Source organism: Podarcis cretensis (assembly GCF_951804945.1).
Source record: "Podarcis cretensis genome assembly, chromosome: 16".
Taxonomy (NCBI): Eukaryota; Metazoa; Chordata; class Lepidosauria; order Squamata; family Lacertidae; genus Podarcis; species Podarcis cretensis.
In genome coordinates this window covers 15,056,152-15,078,378 of record NC_137186.1, presented here as the reverse complement: position 1 = coordinate 15,078,378, position 22,227 = coordinate 15,056,152, and the positions used below count along the sequence as shown (strand labels likewise).

General features: G+C 47.9%; 1 protein-coding gene across 3 annotated transcripts in view; it reads right to left on the bottom strand.

The window, feature by feature from the left end:
• Positions 1–19,084, bottom strand: part of SLC29A2 (solute carrier family 29 member 2) — a 28,024-nt gene extending 8,940 nt beyond the window's left edge. The window contains exons 1-8 of one of the 3 annotated variants that reach the window (XM_079957612.1): positions 16,158–16,267; positions 13,603–13,733; positions 13,197–13,302; positions 8,387–8,468; positions 6,809–6,996; positions 5,181–5,320; positions 3,095–3,229; positions 1,265–1,362 (exon numbers count right to left, since the gene is read on the bottom strand). In XM_079957612.1, the coding sequence (XP_079813738.1) occupies positions 1,265–1,362; positions 3,095–3,229; positions 5,181–5,320; positions 6,809–6,996; positions 8,387–8,468; positions 13,197–13,225 (672 nt within the window). In that variant the 5' untranslated portion in view covers positions 13,226–13,302; positions 13,603–13,733; positions 16,158–16,267. Of the gene's footprint in view, positions 1–1,264; positions 1,363–3,094; positions 3,230–5,180; positions 5,321–6,808; positions 6,997–8,386; positions 8,469–13,196; positions 13,303–13,602; positions 13,734–16,157; positions 16,268–18,980 lie in introns of those variants that run through there. The other 2 variants (XM_079957613.1, XM_079957611.1) reach the window with 2 other exon arrangements.
• Between the last annotated feature and the right edge of the window lie 3,143 nt (positions 19,085–22,227).

Sequence of the window (22,227 nt, the reverse complement as noted above, 5' to 3'; positions counted from 1 at the left end):
AACGAATGTACTCTTATTATTGTATATTTCATTACATTTTATCTAATACATTCCTATATCAATATGTACCCTTGGTCTTATTTCCCAACTCAGTCTCTCTCCAATGTCAATCAAATGCTAGCATAGATAGCGAACCTTTACTGTATTTTTGAACATATATCTTATATCTATCCCACTTTTCCATAAATTTTTGTTTTGAATTGCCTCTCAGGCTATTTGTCAACTGCGCCATTTCAGCAAGTTCTTGTAGCTTGTTATGCCAATCCGTTATTGTCGGGACTCCTTCTTCCTTCCTTTGCCACCAAAGTCCGAGCTGCAGCCGTTGCATATAAAAATATGCCTCCCTAAAGGCATTCGGGATGTCCCTGCCAACAATACTTAACAGAAATGCCTCTGGTCTTTTTAGAAAGGTTATTCCAAGCATTTTTTAAAACTCATCATAAATTAAGCCCCAAAACACTTTGATCTTCCTACACGTCCACCACCATGGCAGGGTGTTATCAGATTCCCCCATCACCACTTCCCTCACCTCTGCAAGGTAAGCTGATAAGGCTGAGAACACAATATGAGCCTCCTGGATCAGGCCAAAGGGGGACCCATCTAGTCTAGTATCCTGTTTTCTCAGTGGCTAAGCAGATGCTCATGGGAAGCCCCCCAAGCAGGAACTCCCCACTTGTGAATCAGCAGCTGGTATTCTGAGGCCTGCTATACTGCCTCCAACAGTGGGGGGAAGAATAAAGTTACAGCCAGTTCATAGACTTCACTTCCAGGCAACCCAGATTTGTTTGCATAAAGTTTGCGGGGAGGTTAGAGAACGCTGGCAATTTATTTATTTATAATTTGTGGTGTGGGGGGTAGACAGCATTGCATTGCAATGCAATGCAATGCAAAAAGAAGAAGTCAGATTTTTAGGGGGGGGGGGAGTGAGTTCGTTGCACAGGAGTGCCAAATTGACTTTAATAGTGCAACCTGAATTTGTCAGAATGTGGGAATGAATCCCATTTGAAGATCGCATCAGTCTGTAAGCTCCCAGAAAGCAGTTTATCTGCTGTACAAAATGGGTGAAAATAAGGAGATGTGTACATGGTGCAGGGGGCGGGGGAAGAGATCATGACTGTCCACATCGCTTTAGCCTAGTTGGCTTTTAAAGTGGATTAGACCATGCCAGCACTCACAAATCTCCTCTTCCCCTCCTCAAACCCAGTGGAAAGAGCTCCCTCTTATTTTGCAAAACCAGGGTGTGGGAGAGAGGGCTTTGTCTCACCTTGTGGGGCAGCAAGATATAGCAGATGATCGAGATCAGGGTCCCAACACAGGGGGTGACAAAATAGCTCAAAGCGGAGGTCTGAGAATCCACACCACCTGAAAATCCAGAGAACAATGAGATGAGAATGGGAAGCCTACGGAGAGCGTGTTCTGGACTACCCTTCTGGACTCACAGGGCTTTGACACAGCCCGTGAGGGTGAGGAGTAAGTTGCTAGAACTCGCATCGTATTCCTTCCCCACAACCCTGCTATGCATCTTGGCATAAATGCAAACAAACAAGCCCATAGTTAAACACTGTCTTATCACCTCCGAACCTCTACCAGTCACCAGTCGAGCTTCTGTCATATCACGGAATGCTCACAAATGTGTCTCAAGACAGAACGTGGAGAAGGGTGGGGGGCAGTTTTGGAAAGAGAAGTGATAACTCAGTATGCAGGAGGAAGGAATTCTCACATAGGAGGGGGTGAGGGACAGGAGAGGGGTTAGCAGGAAGGAGGAATTAAAGGCAGGAGTGCTGGGCAAGCTATGAGACTGAGCTGGGGAGTGGGTGGGTAAGGGGTGCCACAGCCACATTGCAGCAGAGTGCACAGAAAAACACAGAGCATTGCTGCGTTTCCCCCCCGCGATGCAGGTTGTATTCAAAACACCAACGAATTATTACTTGGTGCACCTCAGAGGTCCTTTCTTCTTGTTCCTGGAAGAGGCAAAGGCCTGAATGAAGAAAGAGGTGGGGAAGAGAGATGAAGAAGTGAGATGCCTACAGAGAAAGGGGCAGTTGGGGGCGGAGTGGGGACTTCACACTGGGCCTAAGGAATGCATGTGTGCTTTTGGAAGGAATGAACAGGCAAGTGGGCTCAGAAGGGTGAGGCGTACTGCGGAGGAGGAGAAGCATTTAAGCCCCCTTGAGATCCTTGGAAGATAAAAGGTGGGAAATAAATGTAATAGATGATAAATAAAATATAAGTGGTATTTTGGAGGGCAGCAAAGCAGCTCCGCCTCAGACCAACTGGGCGCTCCACATTAATAAGCCAAAGGCAGGTAATCTGAAGTTGCTGTTATTAAAATGCCTCTCCTGAAAGGGGGCCCACCACTTCCTGAGGCAGCCTGCTGCACGGCTGGGTGCCTCTTACGGTTTTCTCCCCCACCCCTGTAGATCAAGTTTGACAGGTGGAGAGGTGGGGATGCCCAGCTGTCAATCACCTGATGCCACAACGACATCAGATGACCTGCTTTTGGTCCAGTGCAGCATGTGACCCTTTGACGCTCCAACAAATCAGCTGATTATTGGGTTTCAAAGCACCGTCAGGGGCTCACTGCAAGCAGCAACGTTCAGCTGGTCATTAGGGCTTGCACAGAACTGAGGCAGCCATCAGAGTGTCTCATGCTGCTCTCTGAAAAGGACCAATGGTCAGCTGAATGTTGATGCTTGCAAGCACCCTGCGGGGCACTTTGAAGCCCTGGTGGTCAGCTGTAAACCTGAGCCGTCCATGTCTTTACCTGCCCCACAGGTAGGGGCATATTAAGGCCCACAGACAGGCTGGACATTCCTCACCTCTGTCTTAATGTTCAGCAGAAATCTGCTCCCCTGCGATTTCCACTGTTTGGTTCTAAACTGACCCTCTGCAGCAACGGAGAACAGGTTGCCGCCATTTTCCACACAACACTCCTTTCAGATATTTGAAGGTGGTTCTTTCCTTTCCCCCCTGGCCTCCTCGATCTTCTCTTCTCCATGCAAACCGCCCCCCCCCTTCCCAGCACTTTCCCAGCGGGCCCTCAGAGGACTTGCTCTCCAGACCGCACACTCCTTGTCCTCCTCACAATACTCACTGGCCATGGAGAGCAACATGGCGGTGGCTGCGAAGGTCCCAGCCATTCCTTGGCCGCTCAGGAAGAGAGTGCTGTAGCTTTGAGGGAAGGATCCCAGTTGCCCAAAGAGGCTGCCTTGCAAGACGGCGCAGAAGGCTGGAGAGAGGAGAGGAGAGAAAGAAGGTGGAGTTTGGGGGGCGAGAATGTCAGCAGCCAACATGCTTAGTGGCATTTTACTTCCTTATAAGCTCACACACCCAGGACTGGGACTAAGACCATGGTTGTGGAGGGGCAACCTTCCCCTCTCTCCCAAGCACTAAGAACCACAATCCCTCAGGGGAGATCATTCCTCACAGCCAGAGGAAGTTGTGCAACTCCCTCCCTCCCTCCCTTGTCTTTTTTTTTTATAAGATATTTATTGCAGTTTTCAATAATAATACAATGTAAAACAAAAAGAAAGAAACAACAAAAATACAAGAATACAAGAATAAAAACAACTAAAAACACATATAATTTCCATTTACTTATTTTCTTTTAACTTATTTTCCAGACCTCCTCATACCTCCCTTTCTTATATTCCAGTTCAAATTATTAATTCAGCAAATCCTCACCATTAGTTTTTACTTATTTCAAAACCTTATTTTCCATGTCTCTTAAGCATTACAGCTGGAAACCACTTAATTTCTGTCCAACATAATTCTAACATTCATTAATTTTACAATATTTCTGCAAATAGTCTTTAAACTTCTTCCAATCTTCTTCCGCCGACTCTTTTCCCTGGTCTCGGATTCTGCCGGTCATTTCTGCCAATCCCATATAGTCTCCCTCCCTTGTCCAGCATCTTCAGAAGACAGTTTCTGTCATAGGCTCAAGATGCACCTCTTTACCACGACCTTTGACACTGGCATTTTAAAATTGCTGTCACCTGTCCTAGGACTGTATGGTAAAGGCCGGGTGAACAGCAGCAGCAGCAACAACAACAGATACCTTTTCTTAGATTGCAGTCCTAGAACAACAGAGTTAGAAGGAGACTTGTAGGCCGTTTAGTCCAGGGGTGGAGAACTTGAGGTCTCGGAGGGGAGGGTTTCAAATGTGGCCCTCCAGTTCTATCTGGCCCTCAGAATTCTCCCCAAGCCACACCCCCTCACTGGCCCTGATTCACACCTCAAGTGTTTTTGCCTGGCCTTGATCTCTTGCTTGTCTGGATGGAGGATAAAGAGGGGTGTGTGTAGAAAACTAGCCTGAATAAAATTGATGCTCCTTGGCCCTGTATAGGATATAGAGTATGTCCACCCTCATAATTCAGCCCAGACACTGGGGTCCAGCGCCGAGGGCCTTCTGGCAAAAAGTGCAAAAAGTGCAGTTACAGGGAACCAGGCAGAGGGCCTTCTCGGTAGTGGCACCTTCCCTGTGGAATGGCCTCCTGTCAGGTGCCAGAGAGATAAATAATTATACAACTTTCTGTAGACATCTGAAGGCATCCCTGTATCAGGAAGCTTTTTAACGTCTGATGTTTCGTCATGTTCTTTTATATTCTGTTAGAAGCCGCCCAGAGTGGCTGGGGCATCTCAGTCAGATGGGTGGAGCATAAGTAATAAATTATGATTATAATTATGATTATAATTATGATTATAAAACTGTTCTTACCATCTTAATCCTCAACCTGCCTTCCTGTAATTTAAGCACATCAGATCCAGTCTGAGCCAGCAAGTCTTTTCCCCTCTTCAGCATGACGGCCCTTCCTCTCAGCCTTTTAAAATTACACCGAAGTTACACTTCTGCTCCACCTTTCATCCCAGAAATTCTGAGCCACAGATCCATGGTTCTCCTCACCCCTGTTTTATCCTCACAACAACCCTATGAGGCTGTTCAGACCGAGGGACAGCAGCTGGCAAAAAGGTTTGGGGCCAAGCATGATTTGAACCTGGGTCTCCCTGGCCCTAGACTGACTCTCTAACCGCTACACCAGACTGGCTCTCGGCCATTCTCTTCTCCAAACTCAAACCCTGGAGGTTACAGGTCTGCCACAGGGCTTGGGAGCAGACGGCAATGGCGTTGTTGCTCTGAGAGGGACAGCCAGGCCGCACCCAGGCCATGCAGAACTCACAGTTAATGAACCAGACGCTTGCCATGGTGATGGAGAAGAAACTCTGGGCCGGCATCTCCACCCTGACCAAGACGGCCGTCAGCACAAAGAGGAGCAGGATCCCGACCAGGCTGCTCAGGATTCGCACTTTGTCCGGAATGCTTTGCAGGGGTGGAAAGGAGAAAGATGAAAGCTTAAAGGTTGTGCTGCCTAGATAAGAGTTGGAGGGGGCTGAGCAGCTGGGAGATGCAGGGAAGGAAGGGAATTGAACCCACGGCTTCAACTTACAAGAAAGGAGGTTCCAGCTATACATCAGGAAGAATTTCCTGACCGTAAGAGCCGTTGGCAGGGGAACAGACTGCCACTGGAGGTTGTGGACTCTCCTTCACCGGAGTTCTTTAAGCATAGGCTGGATGGCCACTGTAATGGTTTTAGGGGTTGCTTGTGCGTAAGTCGTCGCCACACTTGGCTGAGTTACCAGGGTGAACCCTATTCTGTCCGGACAGCCACTCACCCGTGGCTGTCTCAGTCGCTGGCAGAATCCGTCAGTGGGCGTTTCTTGAACTTCTTCCAGCAAAGAAGCTCTTTGACGCCTAGTCTCCACCTACTCTCCCTGCGCGGAAGCCTTCTGCGCAGGGAGGGTGTGGGCAGCGGAGGACCTGTGCTCTCCCCGCTGGTCTCCGGCGAGGAGTCATGGAGCCACCTCGCCGATTCCCCCATCTGCCCCCCTTCTCCACTGGTGCTACGCTGATTTCCCTCCCCAATAGATGGGCTGCTTCTCTCCCTCCTGGGACGCTCTCCGTAATCCCTCTGGAGCCCTCCCTCTCCCTCTGGCTCCGATGGCAGTTCCCTGACAGCCACCTATCATGGATGCTTTAGCTGAGATTCCTGGACTAGAGGACCCTTGGGGTCCCCTCCAACAATACAATTCTGGGATTCAACACTGATGCCAGCAATTGAACTGGGAACCTCCTGCATGCCTAGCAGAGGCTCTACCACAGATCCATGACCCTTCGTCTCAGAAGGAAGTAGGTTTCTGGTCCACATGGTCCTGAATAAAGGGCTGATTTAAGTAGGAAGCTGACTTATACAGAGTCAGGCTGTTGGTCCTAGCTCAGTATTGTCTAAACGGACCGGCAGTGGCTCTTCAGGGTTTCAGTGGAGGACACTCCCAGCCCTACCTGGGGATTCTGGGGATTGAACCCAGAACCTGCTGCATGCAAAGCAGATGTTCTACCAGTGAGCGGCGGCCCTCAAAACAAAGCAAGTTTCTGGTCTCTCTGCCTCAACTCTCCATATGTACTATGGAACCAACAGCGGGCCTACCTCACAGGGCTGTTGCAAGCACAATCAAGGCTTTGTTGCGACTGACCCCTTATAGCGCAGTTTATAGAGAACACTTTGGACACTTAGGTGGGGGCCAAGTCAAACAGTGGAAGGGGGAAGCAGGCCTGTACATTTTGCCTCACGTCTCAGGTTCTACAGACACTTGCTTCTCCTTCTTTTAAATGAAAGCTGGGAATCTGGAGATTACGCTTCACCCACACCCAGAAAGGGAACCTGGGAGAGTGTGGAGACAGAGGTGGGCAACACCCATCTTGGGCATGGGATCAGGGCCAAGATGGAGGAGCAAGAAGAAGCTAGCTCACCATTGGTAGAGGAGGGAGTTGAGAAGGGTGAAGAGGAGCAGAGGCAGCTGGGAAAGAAGAGCCAGCCAGTTGCTGAAGTTAAAGTCATCACTGCAGTGGGATGAGGGTTCAAGTCCCAGGCCTGTCCAGTTCCCATCCTCCTCCTTGCCAGCTGAGCAGTTGCCCACAATGAGCCGAGACTGAAAATACTGAAAAGAAGGTTATACTCTGTTTGAACAGTGTCTGTGTGTTCAATTCCCCAGGAAGAGAGGGGCCGGGACTCCGACTCGCCCTACACCATTGTTATTTATTAGATATTTATATACCCCCTTTCATTGCAAGATCTCAGGGTGGTTCACAGGATAAAAATACAACACACATTGTTGGACCATTAAAGCTCTTCCCCTCTCAACCCACATGCGTGCAGGCTAATTGAGGCATGGTGCAAGGACACGTTGCACATGCTCCACTGCACCTTGCTCATCCCTGCCATGCTATGCAATCAATGGAAGTTCCAGGGCTGGCTATGGTGAGCTAAGCCCAAAACTCGACCCGTTTCCTCAAAGCACCAAACAACAGGAAGCCATGCTGCCATCGCAAACCGCCTCCATGACTGCGTGCCACTGGCACAATGGAGCTTCCATTTCCTCTGTTCCTCCTCCTCCAAAGGTGGAACTGCAGGGTTGCATAGGCAAAGAGCAATCCGTATATTTGTGCAGGTGTTTTTTTTTAACAATCAATTTACGGACTGATGCCAGAATGGGATGGAAAGGCCTTGCGAATGAACACATCTGTGTGAAACGGAGACTATCCTTTCCATTCCTGCTCCCAGGTTAAGTGGGATCCAGGGATGCAGCCTAACTCATTCTGGGGAAACGGCCTTAGAGTGGAGCTGGATTCAGAGTTTCCTCTTATTTTGAAGAACAAGAAATAGAAAGAAGTGAGTGTGCAACAAGGGCGATGATTCCTGGCGTGAGCTGCACATGGGATATTTAACCACGTCAATTTATGTTTTGCTAGATAGGCACACGACAGATGAAACTCACAGAGTTTTCCTTCAAGTTTCCTAGAGAGGTTTCTGTGAGAGACGCTCCCACTCTGCCTGGGCACCCTCTCTTACTCTTTCCACCATGCCAGCAACATAAGAACATCTGCTAAGCTAGACCTAAGTATGTCTTTGTTACAGAATTACCATGTTAAGCCTGCCCGGACAAAGCTGCTGTATCTGTTAACTCTTCAAAAAGTATTCTGAGGGAGCAAATGTTTTGGTTTTTTTACCTTTTACAAGACTGTTTGTGTGGTTGTTATTTTAAGGGATAGAAAAGGGGGAAATACAAGGGAGAAGGCAGTCTGCCTTAAAGCATCTTGGATTACTTAAACTGAAAAGGCTAAAACTAGCCTATCCAAACTTCCTTGTTAATCTGCAAAAGGATGCCTTCTGCTAAACTCTCAAAAGTGAAGGAGGAAGGATAATATCCAATAAAGATATCCTCTCTGAGCATCTACAGTATTCATATCCCAACCCTGTCCTGGGGCTCAGCCCTGGAAACGTGTCCCACCCCCCACCCCACCCGATGCCCAGAGAAGCAAAGGACCCACCGGTATGGCCGTGATGAAGAAGTTCCAGGGCAGGAGAGTTCCCAGGCCAAGGAGGAAGAAGATGATCCCCACACAATGGAACCTGGGGGTTTGGAGACGAGAAGCAGCCATTAAACAGATGCAGCTGGGAGCAAATCAGGACACTCGTCCATCTAGCACAGTATTGCCTGCTCTGGCTGGCAGCGGCTCTCCAGTGTCTCAGCCAGCAAGGGGGGCTTCCCCCATCACCAACTACCTGCTGATCCTGATCCTTCCTAACTGAAGGTGCCCCGATTGCATAGCAAGCAGTCTTAACGTTGAGCTATAGTCCTGCTTAAAAAAGAGTGATAAAGATTCTAGCCCTCAAGATTCTGAAAAATCAGGGCTAGATCAGGCTCAGTACTGCCTGCTCTGACTGGCAACAGCTCTCCATGGTCTCAGGCAGCCGCCACCTGTCTCTTGATCCCTTTTAACTGAAGATGGTGGGAATTGAAAGTGGGACTTTCTGTAAGCAGAGCAAGCATTCTACCACTGTACTACGTTCCCTCCCTCTCAAAAAGGAGTCAAAAGCAATTCAGGCCAGGCAGGTGGGTCATAAATACCACAATCCAAGCCCGCCGGTAACATCCTGCAATGCTTCCCCTTCACGAGAACACTGTGTAACTGTGGTCGCAGTGCTCAGAGTAGGGCTGGGCGGCTGGGCCTAACCAAAATTGAGTATCCTACAACGGCTCAAAGTGGCACTAAGTGAGGGAGATAAGGGGAAGTCAAAAAGGTAGCTAGGTCCTGCTTTGGGGGTTTCTAAGGTAAAAGGTAAAGGTACCCCTGCCCGTACGGGCCAGTCTTGACAGACTCTGGGGTTGTGCGCCCATCTCACTTAAGAGGCCAGGGGCCAGCGCTGTCCGGAGACACTTCCGGGTCACGTGGCCAGCATGACATCGCTGCTCTGGCGAGCCAGAGCTGCACACGGAAACGCCGTTTACCTTCCCGCTGGTAAGCGGTCCCTATTTATCTACTTGCACCCGGAGGTGCTTTCGAACTGCTAGGTTGGCAGGCGCTGGGACTGAGCAGCGGGAGCGCACCCCGCCGCAGGGATTCGAACCGCCGACCTTTCGATCGGCAAGTCCTAGGCGCTGAGGCTTTAACCCACAGCGCCACCTGGGGGTTTCTAGAACAATACAAAAACCAAAATACAGCTTTACTTTGAAATCTGCAATCTTCCCAATTTTGCAGGGCAGTTCCTCAGCCATGTATACAGAAATGTGCATACAAATGTGCATTAAAGTGTGTATCTAAATATAATGCCCAAATGCATTAGGTTAGGGGAAACAGCTTTGCAAAAATGTCTCTTGTTAGGCAATACTGCCTACAGAAATACGCTCATGAATTTTCACGAGGGCTTCCCACCATCAACATGAGAACAGAGGCGGAAATGTGGAGAGCTCAACTCCAGATCGGCAAAGTGGGGAAAGGAAACTAACAGTTTCTCCCACCCCTGCCTCCCAAAATTTTGGACCACAACTCCTATTACTGGGGCCGACTGAAGCTGTAGTCCAAAGTGTCTTAAGCGCCCCAGGTTACCAAAGGCTGGATCTGAAGCAGAGAGAGAAAGAGAGTGACAGATTTAATCTAATAAGCCGAAGGCATGTCTACATGACAAGGCCTTGCCTGGTAGCGGTTTCCGCCCTCCTCCCCGCCAATCTACCGTATTTTTTGCACCATAACACTCACTTTTTTCCTCCTAGAAAGTAAGGGGAAATATCTGTGCGTGTTATGGAGGGAATGCCTACGGGTGGCATGCCTACGGATTTCCCTCCTCTAAAAACTACGTGCGTGTTATGGTCGGGTGCGTGTTATAGAGCGAAAAATACGCTATTTACCACCCCATCTTCTTATCCCTCCCCCACCAGGCACACAAACGGAGCACAGCACCAAGAAGAAAGCGTTCCCACCCCCATGCTCATTTCTGGACAGGAAAATCAGGTTTTGAGGAACCGATTCCTTTGTTTGCTGTTTTTTTAAAAAAAGAAAAGAAAAGAAAAGAAAAGAAAGAAGGGAAGCGGAAGATTTAAGTCGCCAGTGCACTTGTGGCAGCACCGGGGAGGGGAACAGGGTACCTAAAGGAAATCTGTGCACCTGCCCAGAAAACTGGAAACTCAACACTTCTAATCCTTATACCGTAACTCGTGCAACTTGACTAATCCAGGTGTGAAACATTCCATTCCCTCCCCAAACACATACCTGAGTATGCAGAGAAGGAAACCCAAGAAGGCACACCTAGGCAGCTGCATTTTGTAACTGAAAACAACTGGGGAGGTGAGGCTTATACAACTGGTCCAATTTGGAGTTAACGAAAAAAAATGTGTCATGTGCAGAGAAGAAATAACGGGCTGCATCCAACTAACTAACTAACTAACTAACTAACTCATAACGATTTTTATTATTCATATGCAGGGCCAGATTTAGGTTTGATGAGGCCCTAAGCTACTGAAGGTAATGGGGCCCTTTATATGTCCAGCTGTCCTTTGTCAACAACAAATTGTTGCTGTTTTTTTGTTTTGAATATATGCTATATGGTAATTTATAGGACCTAATAGGTATCTAAAGCCATTTGCACAAAACAAAATATGCTTTTTATCTTATATTTTGGAAATGTACACCCAGTGGTTTTTTCCCTTTAAATTTTTTCTGGGGCCCCCAAGAGAGTGGGGCCCTAAGCTATAGCTTGCTTAGCTTATATGTAAATCTGGCACTGGTTTGGAAGGGTTCCCCAAGGGTCATCTAGTCCAACCCCCTGCAATGCTGGAATCACAGCCATAGAATCCCTGACAGGTGGCCACCCAACCTCTGCTTAAAAATCATCAATGAAGGAGAGGCCACCACCTTCCGCTGTCAAGCAGCTCTTACCCTCAGAAATTTCTTCCTAATGTTTAACAGGAATCTCCTTGCTTGTCATTTGAATCCTTTGGTTTGAGTCCCACCCTCCAGAGCAGCTCAAAGCAAGCTTGCTCTGTCTTCCATGTGGCAACATCCTCCAGATATTTGAAGATGGTTATTGTATCAGCTCTCAGTCTCCTCTCCTCCAAGCTAAACCTACCCAACTCCCTCAACCGTTCCTAACTGAGGCTTGCAGATTTTCATTCCCCCACCCCTTTGGTCCCGCTCCACCCTTCCCCATCCACTCCACTGGGCAGATTCTGGTGGAATGCATCACGGATTCATTGTATTCGTCCAGGAGTGGGGGGGGGGGGGTTGGACCTGCAGCCCTCCAAATATCTCTGGGCTTTAAATCCCATCCTTCCTGGCTGCTGGCCCATGCTGGCAGGTGCAATCAGTACTGAAAAGTGTCTCACTGCACCGATACCATCATGAATGTGCAATAAAAGCAACATCTAGAGGGACCCTGTTTGAAATCAGTGGGCATGACTGACTTAGGTCCATTCATTTCAACGGCTATACTCTGAGCACTGTATAACGAAACTGTGTTTTTAATATTTTGTTGAGAGCCACCCAGAGTGGCTGGAGCAATCCGGTCAGATGGGTGGCATATGAACAGTTCCAGATTTACATATAAGCTAAACAAGCTATAGCTTAGGGCCCCACTCTCTTGGGGGCCCCCAAAAAATTTAAAGGAAAAAAAACCTGGATGTACATTTCCAAAATATAAGGTAATAAAACTACACACACACACACAGCAACAGTGTTTTGTGTTGTGTAGGCTCTGCTTCCAACTATGATTTGTATGACTCTGCTTCCAACTGCTTCTAACTATGATTCTAAGGTTCATTGCAGTTCTGCAAACACGGGCAAATTTATAATTTTTTATTGCATTTATATCCCACCTTTTTTCTGCAGGGAGTTCAAGGTCATGTACATTGTTCTCCTCCTCCTTATTAAATCCCCACAACAACCCTGTGAGGTAGGTTAGGCTGAGAGGAAGTGATTGACCCAGGGTCACCGAGTGAGCTTTGTGGCCAAGTGGGGATTTGAACCCTGGTTTCTCAGGTCCTAGTCAGACACTCAGGTGTGTTTTTTAACCACCTTTGTACCCTACAAATCCCCTAAGAAGCTCATGAGACCATCCCATTTTATCCTCCCCGTAAGCCATGATGAGGGACGCAGGTGGCACTGTGGGTTAAACCACAGAGCCTAGGACTTGCCGATCGGAAGGTTAGCGGTTTGAATCCCCGTGACGGGGTGAGCCCCCGTTGCTCGGTCCTTGCTCCTGCCAACCTAGCAGTTCGAAAGCATGTCAAGGTGCAAGTGATAAATAGGTACCGCTCATGCGGGAAGGTAAACAGCGTTTCCGTGCGCTGCTCTGGTTTGCCAGAAGCGGCTTAGTTATGCTGGCCACATGACCCGGAAGCTGTACACCGGCTCCCTCGGCCAATAAAACGAGATGAGCGCCGCAACCCCAGAGTCGTCCACGACTGGACCTAATGGTCAGGGGTCCCTTTACTTTTAAGCTATGATGGGCCAAAGAAAAGCTCTCCCCACTCTGGCCCACCACACTCGACTGCACCCCACAGCCCCATGAGCAACCTCTGCTTGAGAAGGGATTCTGTTTAACTCAACAACAAATAAATAAACCACCTTCTAACATGAAAAATAGTAACTCATCCATGAGGGGGTGTCACGTTCGGGACTCTTGTGTATGTTACAAAATCCCTACCCAAAAGGCTCAGGAAGCAATATGCTCAGAGGCATCCCAGGCATTATTCTCATGTTTCAGTCTCTGTAAGTGGTTCTGAGGGTTAAGGTGCTTATTATCCCAGCTCTTTTTCAAAGTATATTCTCCCCAAGTCAGATCTCACGGCGCTTTGATACTTACGAGTCCTTGGGGGTCACCTGAGAAGCCATTGGGAACCAGTTACACCCCCTAAGCGGGAGGCAGGAACAGTGGCAGGAGTCTGGCCCCTCTCAAAGCACAGCTGCACCTGAAAGGGAATTGAAAAAAGTAGTAACAGAAGGGAAAACTCTGCCTCCATCCACGAAGGACGAAAAAGCTAATAAACTCAGATGATGGCTCTAAGGCTGAGTCAGATGAAGCCCTACAACCGTTTTCCTGCCCATGCCTTCAACAACTCAAATGGAGGCCAAGAGTGTCCTCAAGCCACAAAACAGAAGGGAGAGGCAGGGACATGCTCAGAGACACTCTCCTCTTTATTACTGCTTCACACTCTGCAGGGATGGACACAAAGCATTCAAAGACTGACAAAGGAGGAAAGACAACTGACCCACAGCACTGAATCGGTCCTAGTTCAGGCCCAAACAGGCATCCTGGAAAACTGCATAGGCCTTTGGCCCAACTTCAGGGCTCGTCTTATGTTCCAAGGCCTCAGGTCTGTTCTGAATACCAGGATAAGCCCTGCAAAATGTGTAGCAATGACAAAGGCGAGAGTGTCTCTGAGAATGTACAGAGTTGGACCCTGCCCCTCCTCAGTGCCTGGGCTTGCGGGGCAAATAATTTAAGCACTAGTGTGGAAGTATGTAAAATGGAAGGGAATTTGCCATTACAGCATTTGCCAAGGTGGTGTTTTCCAGACCTAATGGACTACAACACCCATCAGACCCAGCCAGCAAAAGTGTGATCGCTGGGGCTGATGGGAGTTGTAGTCCAAAACATCTGGAAGGCACCCAGGTTAGGGAAAGCTGGGTTATTATTATATCTAATGCTGGACATTTGTGATTGTAATTTAATAAATAATAATAATTGTTATTTGCATGCTAGTTTTACCTGGTTTTCTCCTGATTTTAAAACAACTTAAATAGATACATTATAGACATATTTCTACAGTACTCTAAGGGTCATTTTAGCCAAAAACCTATGTATACATTTTAACTTGCTTTTTTTAAAAAAAGCAACAACAAGCAATCCAGTACGAAACAGAATAATCTGGTTCTTCCTTCCAAAACTTCAAGCCCCAAATAGGCGTTAAAGAGTTAATGTAAATTCCTGGTTATTTTGCAACAAGAAAAATAAGGAAGTAAACGGAATAAGCATAACCTCTTAAATCCAGATGCACAGACTGGAATTCACCCTGGGAAAAGATATCAAGGGAATTGTTGTTTTTACACACACACACACACACACACACACACACCCTACTCACATTGCTATCACCCCCTCCAAAAACTTCAGCCGACTGCTCAGGTAAGGTCTGTTAGTCACCACATTATACACTTCGAACAACATTTGGGATTGCCTAATCAGGAATTTGCAAAGGCCTGGTCAAAGGCCATGGGAGGTTTTCACCCTTGCAAATGCTTTTGTTGACAATGGCCTCTGGTTACCCTCCTCCTCTCAAATTCCACCCCCTCTGCAGTTTTTTTTCTTTTTAATTAAGTGTTCGTTTATCTTTCACAGGTAATACAAGGCAAGGAACAAAGGAAACAAATAATATTTCCCCCTCCCCCTGGAACAGTCTCAGAAATATGTCCAAGAAAGAAAAGAAAAAAGCTAATTCCACCACATATCAAGCACCAAATAAATGTATCTGTCAATAATTGTCCACAGGTCACAGGAGGTCAAAATTTGTGCTTTTTTATAGCATATGAAATAAAATCAAGCCATTTTTTTTGGTCTGCCTTTTTGTCTTTGTTTTCTACAAGTTTATTCTCCTGTTCTGGTTTAGCATCTTTTGGCATTGGGCAGTTAAAGCACTAGGAAGTCGAACAGAATACAGGAATACAGGAGCCCAGCTGAGGCATCACTCTTTACCTTGCACATAATCACACCAGGACCCTGAATTTGGGGCAATAAGAAAGCTACGTTTATTGCAGGAAGTAAGTTCTTGAAAGGAAAGATCCTAGTTCTGTCTAACCAAGGGGGAGATGCAAAGAGTCAGCCAGGCTTGATCTAGGTCAGGAGTCTCCCTGTAGTTTTCGGCTGAGATGAGGTGGTTGCTTAGATGAGAATGCTGCCCTCCTACGCCTTGGGTAGCTTTAAGAGTATTTCCCAAATTCTTGGAGGACAGAGCTATCAATGGGCATGAGCCACAATGGCTATGTTCTACCAACACTGTGCAGTGTGCCTCTGAATGTCCATTGTTGGAGGTGTGGACTAATGCAGCAGCCAGGCTCTTCTTATGAACCGGCTCACAGTTCAGGGGTCAAAAGACCATAATAACACAAGAAGAGCCTGCTGGCCCATCTAGTCCAGCATCCTGCTCTCACAGGGTTCAGCCAGGTACTTATGGGAAACCTGAAAGCAGGATTCGAACACAAGAGCACTCTCAGCCTCCTGTGGTTTCTGGTGCCTGGGATTCCACCAAATAACCTCTGGTGGCCCAGAGAGAAAGTTTGGAAGGGTCAGTTTTGAAAAACAGGTTCAACACCTGGCAATCTTCCCCCTCCCATCCTAGGTGTAGGAAAGATACAGGCTGCGCTAGGGAAGGCGCTCTGCACAAGTTCAGGGGCACAGCTGCTTCTTGCTAGTCACTTAGTAGTAGAGCATCTGCCTTGCAAGCAGATTGCCCCCCCCCCAGGTCCAATCCCCAGCATCTCCAGGCTGGGCTAGGAATGTCCCCCCACCTGAAACCTTGGACAGCTGTTGCCAGTCAGTGTAAACAGTACAGAGCTACACGGACCACGATAAAGTCCTGTGTGCTTATTTGCTCTAAAACTGCACCCCGATGTTGAAAATGTCCCCCCCCCCGTGTCTCTGACTGATCTCTAGAAAAGGCATTTTTTAAAAAGAAGCTACGCTTGAGCCCCTGGACCTGTTTTCGTCTCCCCCACCCCCAGGCCCTCAAAATCTTCTTCTTAAACCATCCTCTTCCAGAGGCCCTACCTTGAGTTCGGAAGGGTCATATTCCTATGCAATACAGTCACTTCGCTTCGGATCATGGGAGCACGCTCGGGCATCCTTCCTCCCGTTCCTGCACCCCCGGACCTCTTCGCGGCGCTGCAAGGGGCGCCGAGGCTCACCTGCCTCTGCGGAGCTCCAGCCCCCGAGGGCGGCGCTGCTTGCTGCCGCTGCCGCTGCCGCCGCCGCTGCCGGTACTGCCCGGCCTCGCCTCCATGAGGCTGGAGATGCCGGCGAGACAGGAGAGCCTCTCTGCCGCCGTCGCCCTTGGAGGGTCAGGGAGGAGCCGGCCTCGGAGTCTGCGTACAGGAGCGCGCCTGGGAAAGAGGCCGCCTCTCCCCACCCCTCTCTCGGTCTGCCTCTCCGCCGGCACCCTGAGAATGGCCGGCGGAGCCAACCGGCAGGCAGAGACCAAGGGGGGGAAATGGGGGGATGAGGCGGCCGACGGAGCAAAGCGGATTTCTGGGGGAAATGGGCCTTTCCAGTTGCCACCAGCAGGGCCGGCGCTAGCAATTAGGCCAACCGGCAGCTGCCTATCTGGGTCGCAACGCTGAATTTTGAGGGGCGCATTTTTTTACACAGATTCGCTTTTGTTGCATCTTATCTGTTCCGGGCAATATTTTACTTTTATTTCAGATCTTCAATGCCGTTTCTCAAAGCTCAGAGAATCAGCACTTTACTTGACGGAATGGGTGGCAAACTGTAAAAAAGAGAAGAAGACTATGAATTGAAAATAGAGATGCCATATGTCCTTTTCCTTGTTTATTTGGTTGTTTTGCGACACGAGAAAAGCTTTAATAAAAGCTAATTTTAAAATGGCAAAGGAAAATCTGGATGGGCCCGAAACTGAAACTTTTAAGAAACCTAAATCGCAATTCACAAGTTGAATCAGAATGATTTGCGTGCCAAACCGTGGTCTTTTGTTGTTGAGAATTGGTGTCATACAAGTCCACGCAAATGTCAGCCTTCTGGTGGGCGTGTTCCAAAATAGCTGAAGGTTCTGGGCAGCCCTCAAGGGCGGCCCTCCATGGAGTGCATTGCAGCAGTCTAAGCCCAATGTTACTAGAGCATGGATTCCCGTAGCAAATCTAAATGGAACTTCCGTGTCCAGCCGCACTCTTCCCTTAAAGGCCTGTGGAGACAGACGATGGACAGAGCGCTGTTGCCTTCACACCCTGTTTCTGGGCTTCTCAGTGGCATCTATGGGAAACTGGATGTGGGAGCTCTGTGGGCTTTTAGAGCTGATCCTACCAGGGCCAGTTCAATACATTTTGGCACCTGAGGCGGACCCCAAAATGGCACACGCACCCTCCCTGCCGTGGAAGAAGGGGTGAAGGAAGTTCTACACCAGGAACAAAGGGGTGGGGGAGAGAAAGAGCTACATCAGGATCTGCTGCCCTTGCGAATCCTGCCGCCTGAGGCAATCACCTCACCTTGCCTCATGGGTGGGCCGGCCCTGGATACTGCAAGCCTACTTTCTTATGGAGAACAGGCTGGAACTCGCCATCCTTCCCCACTCCTCACCCCTTGGTGAGTCTTTTGCATCACAATGTAATATTAATATGTTCATAGGAGTCTTTGCATCTGAGCCCCTCATTGCACTGACCCCTGCCCTGGCCTTTCCGCTAATGAGCTCTTGGTTGCTACTTACCATTTCCACAGTTCGGGGGGGGGCACTCTATGACTGTGAACACACTATGCATTTAAACCTACCCTGCTCCAAGAATCCTGGGAACCATAGTTTGCTAAGGTGCTGGAAAGTGAGGGGTGCACTACAGTTCCCAGGATTCTTTGAGGAAATGCCGGTTGCTGGGACTCACAGGGGCGGAGAATTGCTGTTGTGCTGCTGGGGTCCTCCTTTAAGGTTTCCCCACAAGGGTGTCTGCTTGGCCACCGTGAGAACAGGATGCTGGACTAGATCCAGCCATCAGGCTCTTCTGGGGTTATTCACTTATTCTCCCTCAGGCTAAACATGCCCTGCTCTTTTAACCACTCCTTATAGGACTTGGTTCCCAGAACCACTCACGCCATCCTGGTCCCCTCTGGGCATGCCAGCAGTGCAGCCAGTGCAGAGTACAAGGAGGCAGGTGGCCTCTGCCCTGAGGATCTTACAATCAGAAGTCTGGCACGGAGGAAGGAACAGAGGAAGGAGAAGGAAACGGAGCAGGGTTAAGCATGGAAGGAGTCTGCGGTTGTTTCAGTTGCAGGTAGCCAGGCTTAGCTCCAGTTTTTGCCGCCGAGACCACTTAACACCGGTCTTGAAAGACCTACATTGGCTCCCAGTACGTTTCGGAGCACAATTCAAAGTGTTGGTGCTGACCTTTAAAGCCCTAAACGGCCTTGGCCCAGTAGACCTGAAGGAGCATCTCCACCCCCATTGTTCTGCCCGGACGCTGAGGTCCAGCGCCGAGGGCCTTCTGGCGGTTCCGTCACTGCGAGAAGCAAAGCTACAGGGAACCAGGCAGAGGGCCTTCTCGGTAGTGGCACCCGCCCTGTGGAAAGCCCTCCCATCAGATGTCAAAGCGATAAACAACTACCTGACATTCAGAAGACATCTTAAAGACATCTTAAGGCAGCCCTGTTCAGGGAAGTTGTGTGACATTTTAGTGTATTTTTGGTCTCTGTGGAAGCCGCCCAGAGTGGCTGAGGAAACCCAGCCAGATGAGTGGGGTACAAATAATAAATTATTATTATTATTATTATTATTATTATTATTATTATTGCTACTGCAGGAGAACGGAACTATGCAATTATGAAACAAGTCGCACAATTTAAAACAAGCTGAAATGAGGTTATTTACACACTTACTTTTGTCACCTCTGGAAGGCAGGGCTAAACAAAGCAATGTATCTCACCGTTCGCCATGCTTCCTTGGTAATGGCGCTCTGCATGCCACAGCCACAGCTGCTGTGAGTGAGAAAGGGAAGTTCTTCTGTTCTTCTCGAGGTTTCTGTTTAAGTTCCCGCCAAGAGGCGATGACTGGGAGGCTGTGACTCCTTGCAAAGTCCTTCTCTAACCCAGCAGAGGGCACTAAGAGGCCTTATTATGCAAAGGAGGAGGAGGAGCAGAAGAAGGGGGGGTGGGACAGCTCTCAACTCAGGTTGTTCTTTTTCTTTTAAATTTGTTATTAATTTATCATAAACACTTGTACAAGATAAGACATAACCACCATACTGGAGCATCTCCAGTATAAAAAAAGAAATTACAGAGCTGCAGTTACATATACCCAAGTTTTTAAGATGCCCAAGCATAAGGAGGAGTGAGTCGTAGGAGGAGCACTTAGACGACTCTCCCTATTTATGTAATAAGAAATGGAGACCGGTTTGCATCAAAACTGTATCACTGGGCTTGACCCCAGACTGCATGTCTTATGTCGGGCCAGGCATTCAGCTAAAGGCGTGTTCCACACACTGGTAAACCATTCCTCCTGCAGAGGAACTGTAGGTTATTTCCAGCATGTTTCTCAAGAACGTACTGGACTTTACATCCTGAGGATACAAGAGGGGCCCTGCTCAATTAGATGAGTGGTCTGCCTAGTCCAGCATTGTGCATTTAGCAGCTAGCTAAATGCCCATGGAGGTCCACAAGCACGGCATGAGAGCACAGTAACTGCCTCTGATCCTGAGGATAGCTTGCAGCCATCGTGACCAGTAGCCACCGATAGCCCGTGTCTCCATGCATTTACTTAAAACCTTTTATAAGCCATCTTCAGCTAGAGGCCCATCTTGTGGCAGTGAGTACCATCAGCAAACGGTGTGGTGTGAAGAAATACTTCCTTTTCTCTGCCCTGAACTTTCTGCCAATCATTTTCACAAGGTGCCCCCCCCCCCCCCCCCGTTCTGGAATTATGGGAAAGGGGGGAAAACTTCCCACCACCCGGTGTATATAATTCTCATGACCCTCCACTGTCTCCTCCCTCTAGTTGCATACATGGGTTGCCAGTGCACGGGGCAAGACAAGTATAATCAGCAGCACTGTCCACTGATAGGCTGGAACAAAGGGCAATAGCTCGACAACCTACAGTACTCAAGTGGCAGCTGTGGAGCCCTGTGAGTGGCAAGCATGGTGGAAAGCGGGATGGGGGATTTGTCAGGAGCAGGTATCTTTCTAAAGCCTGTGCAGAGGGCACCCTAGCAACCGACTGTCACCCAAATCTGCTCCTTAGTCCGCCCACACGAACATGGGGGGATTTTCCGTGTGGTGGGGAGGGTACACTCTTTTTTTTTTGCTTTCTCTTTTTTTTCCTTTTGAAATTTTGTGCCCCTATGAATTTTGCGCCCAGGGCAACTGCCCCTGTGATTTCACCCATGCTACATCATTGCTTGGGGGTTGAATCTCAGACCTTCTGTGGTTAAAAGCTCATGTTGTACCACTGATGTACCGCTCCTCCTCAAATCTCCAGGACTTTCTCACTGAAAGGAAACTCAAATCAGCCATTTTTTGAAAGAATAACACTTGAATCTTTGAATCTCCTTGATTTTATATTTCACTTTTATTCCAAAGTGCTCATCACATCAAGACCCAACATAGGGTCAGGAATTAACAAAACAGAAAAGAGTCTATGTACAGGACAGAGTTCCACCAATGTACACGTATAGACATATTTGTGTTTGTCTTTTAAAATGAAAAAGCAAACCCAGTCACATATAATTCTGTATATATATATAGATATATATAGATATATGATACAAATGTACATTATTGGTTTTGGGTTTTTACAACATCCCACATTTCAACAATGTGCGAATTCATAAAAAGGTTCAGAAGATTCAATCCTGATACTTAGTCGTAGACAATTCTACGTGGAGTGACAGCCCCACCTCCTATCAAACGATGGGGAAGTGGCACATTTTTAATTTGAAGAAGAAATAAGCACAAGAAAGAGGAGGAGGAAGCACAGATCTCCGTGGCCTGACCAACCCATTCTTGTTCAGAACAAAGTCTGGGACAGGATTGTGGAGAAATGAGCAACCTCCCTTACAAAAACATTGGCTTTTTAAAGGAAAAAAACAGCTAGATAGTGATCAGTATTTATAGCTATAAACATTTATGTTCTGTACCATCGTCTAGACCACTATGTCTCCTCTACCACAACACACACGCTGTTGAAATATAGGACACTGCCTTATACCAAGTCCATCTAGCTTAGTATTGTCTACACTGACTGGCAGCAGACCTCCAGGGTTTCGGGCAGGGATTCTTTCCAATCCCTACCTGGAGATACCAGGAATTGAACCTGGGGCTTCCTGCATGCAAAGCAGATGCTCTACCAGGGAGCTACAGCCCCTCCTCACTTGAGGGTGGTAAAAGGAAAGTTTGGGATTCTAAAAAAAATTATTCCAAATAGCTCACACTGTGATCATGTATATTATGGCAGATCCTGCTGTGACAGGAAATGCGTTGGTCCTACGAGAACAGATGGGATCATGTTATATGGGGGGTTGTTGTTTTTAAACTGGAACAACAACCAAAGAAAGAATGAAAGAATGAAAGAATAAAAGAAAGAGGATTTTGCTGAAAGCCAGAAAGAAACATTTAGAGAGGACAGAGATCGTGAGACCCAGATTTCCAATAAAATGATTTAAAATGAATTCAGCTACAAACATCTGCTGCCATCCACAAGATCACCTCTGGATCAACAAGCCTGTACTACCAGGCTGCAAATTTTTAATTTGCCCTGTTGCTCTAGCTGAGAGCAAATAACAGATCATGGTAGACAGATAATAATTCAGGAGAACAGCCATATTTCCTTCTTGGCAAGGCTCCCATCATCCCCAGCTGGTATACTCAGGGATGATGGGAGTTGTGATCCAAAACATCTGGAGGGCATCAGAGTTGTTTTCGTTATTATTATAATTTTATTATTATTATCATCATCAAATGCTACTCGATCTTTGCAATAGGTGCAACACAGGAAATCTCTGTCAGCTCTGACACTCAGCCCAACCCGGGAAATGGATGAGATGGGTGCTTAACTGGTAGAGGTGGAACTAGAAATGTGAGAAACTTAGAAACCTAATAATATCAGCAGTCAGAGCAGCAGCAAGAACAACAG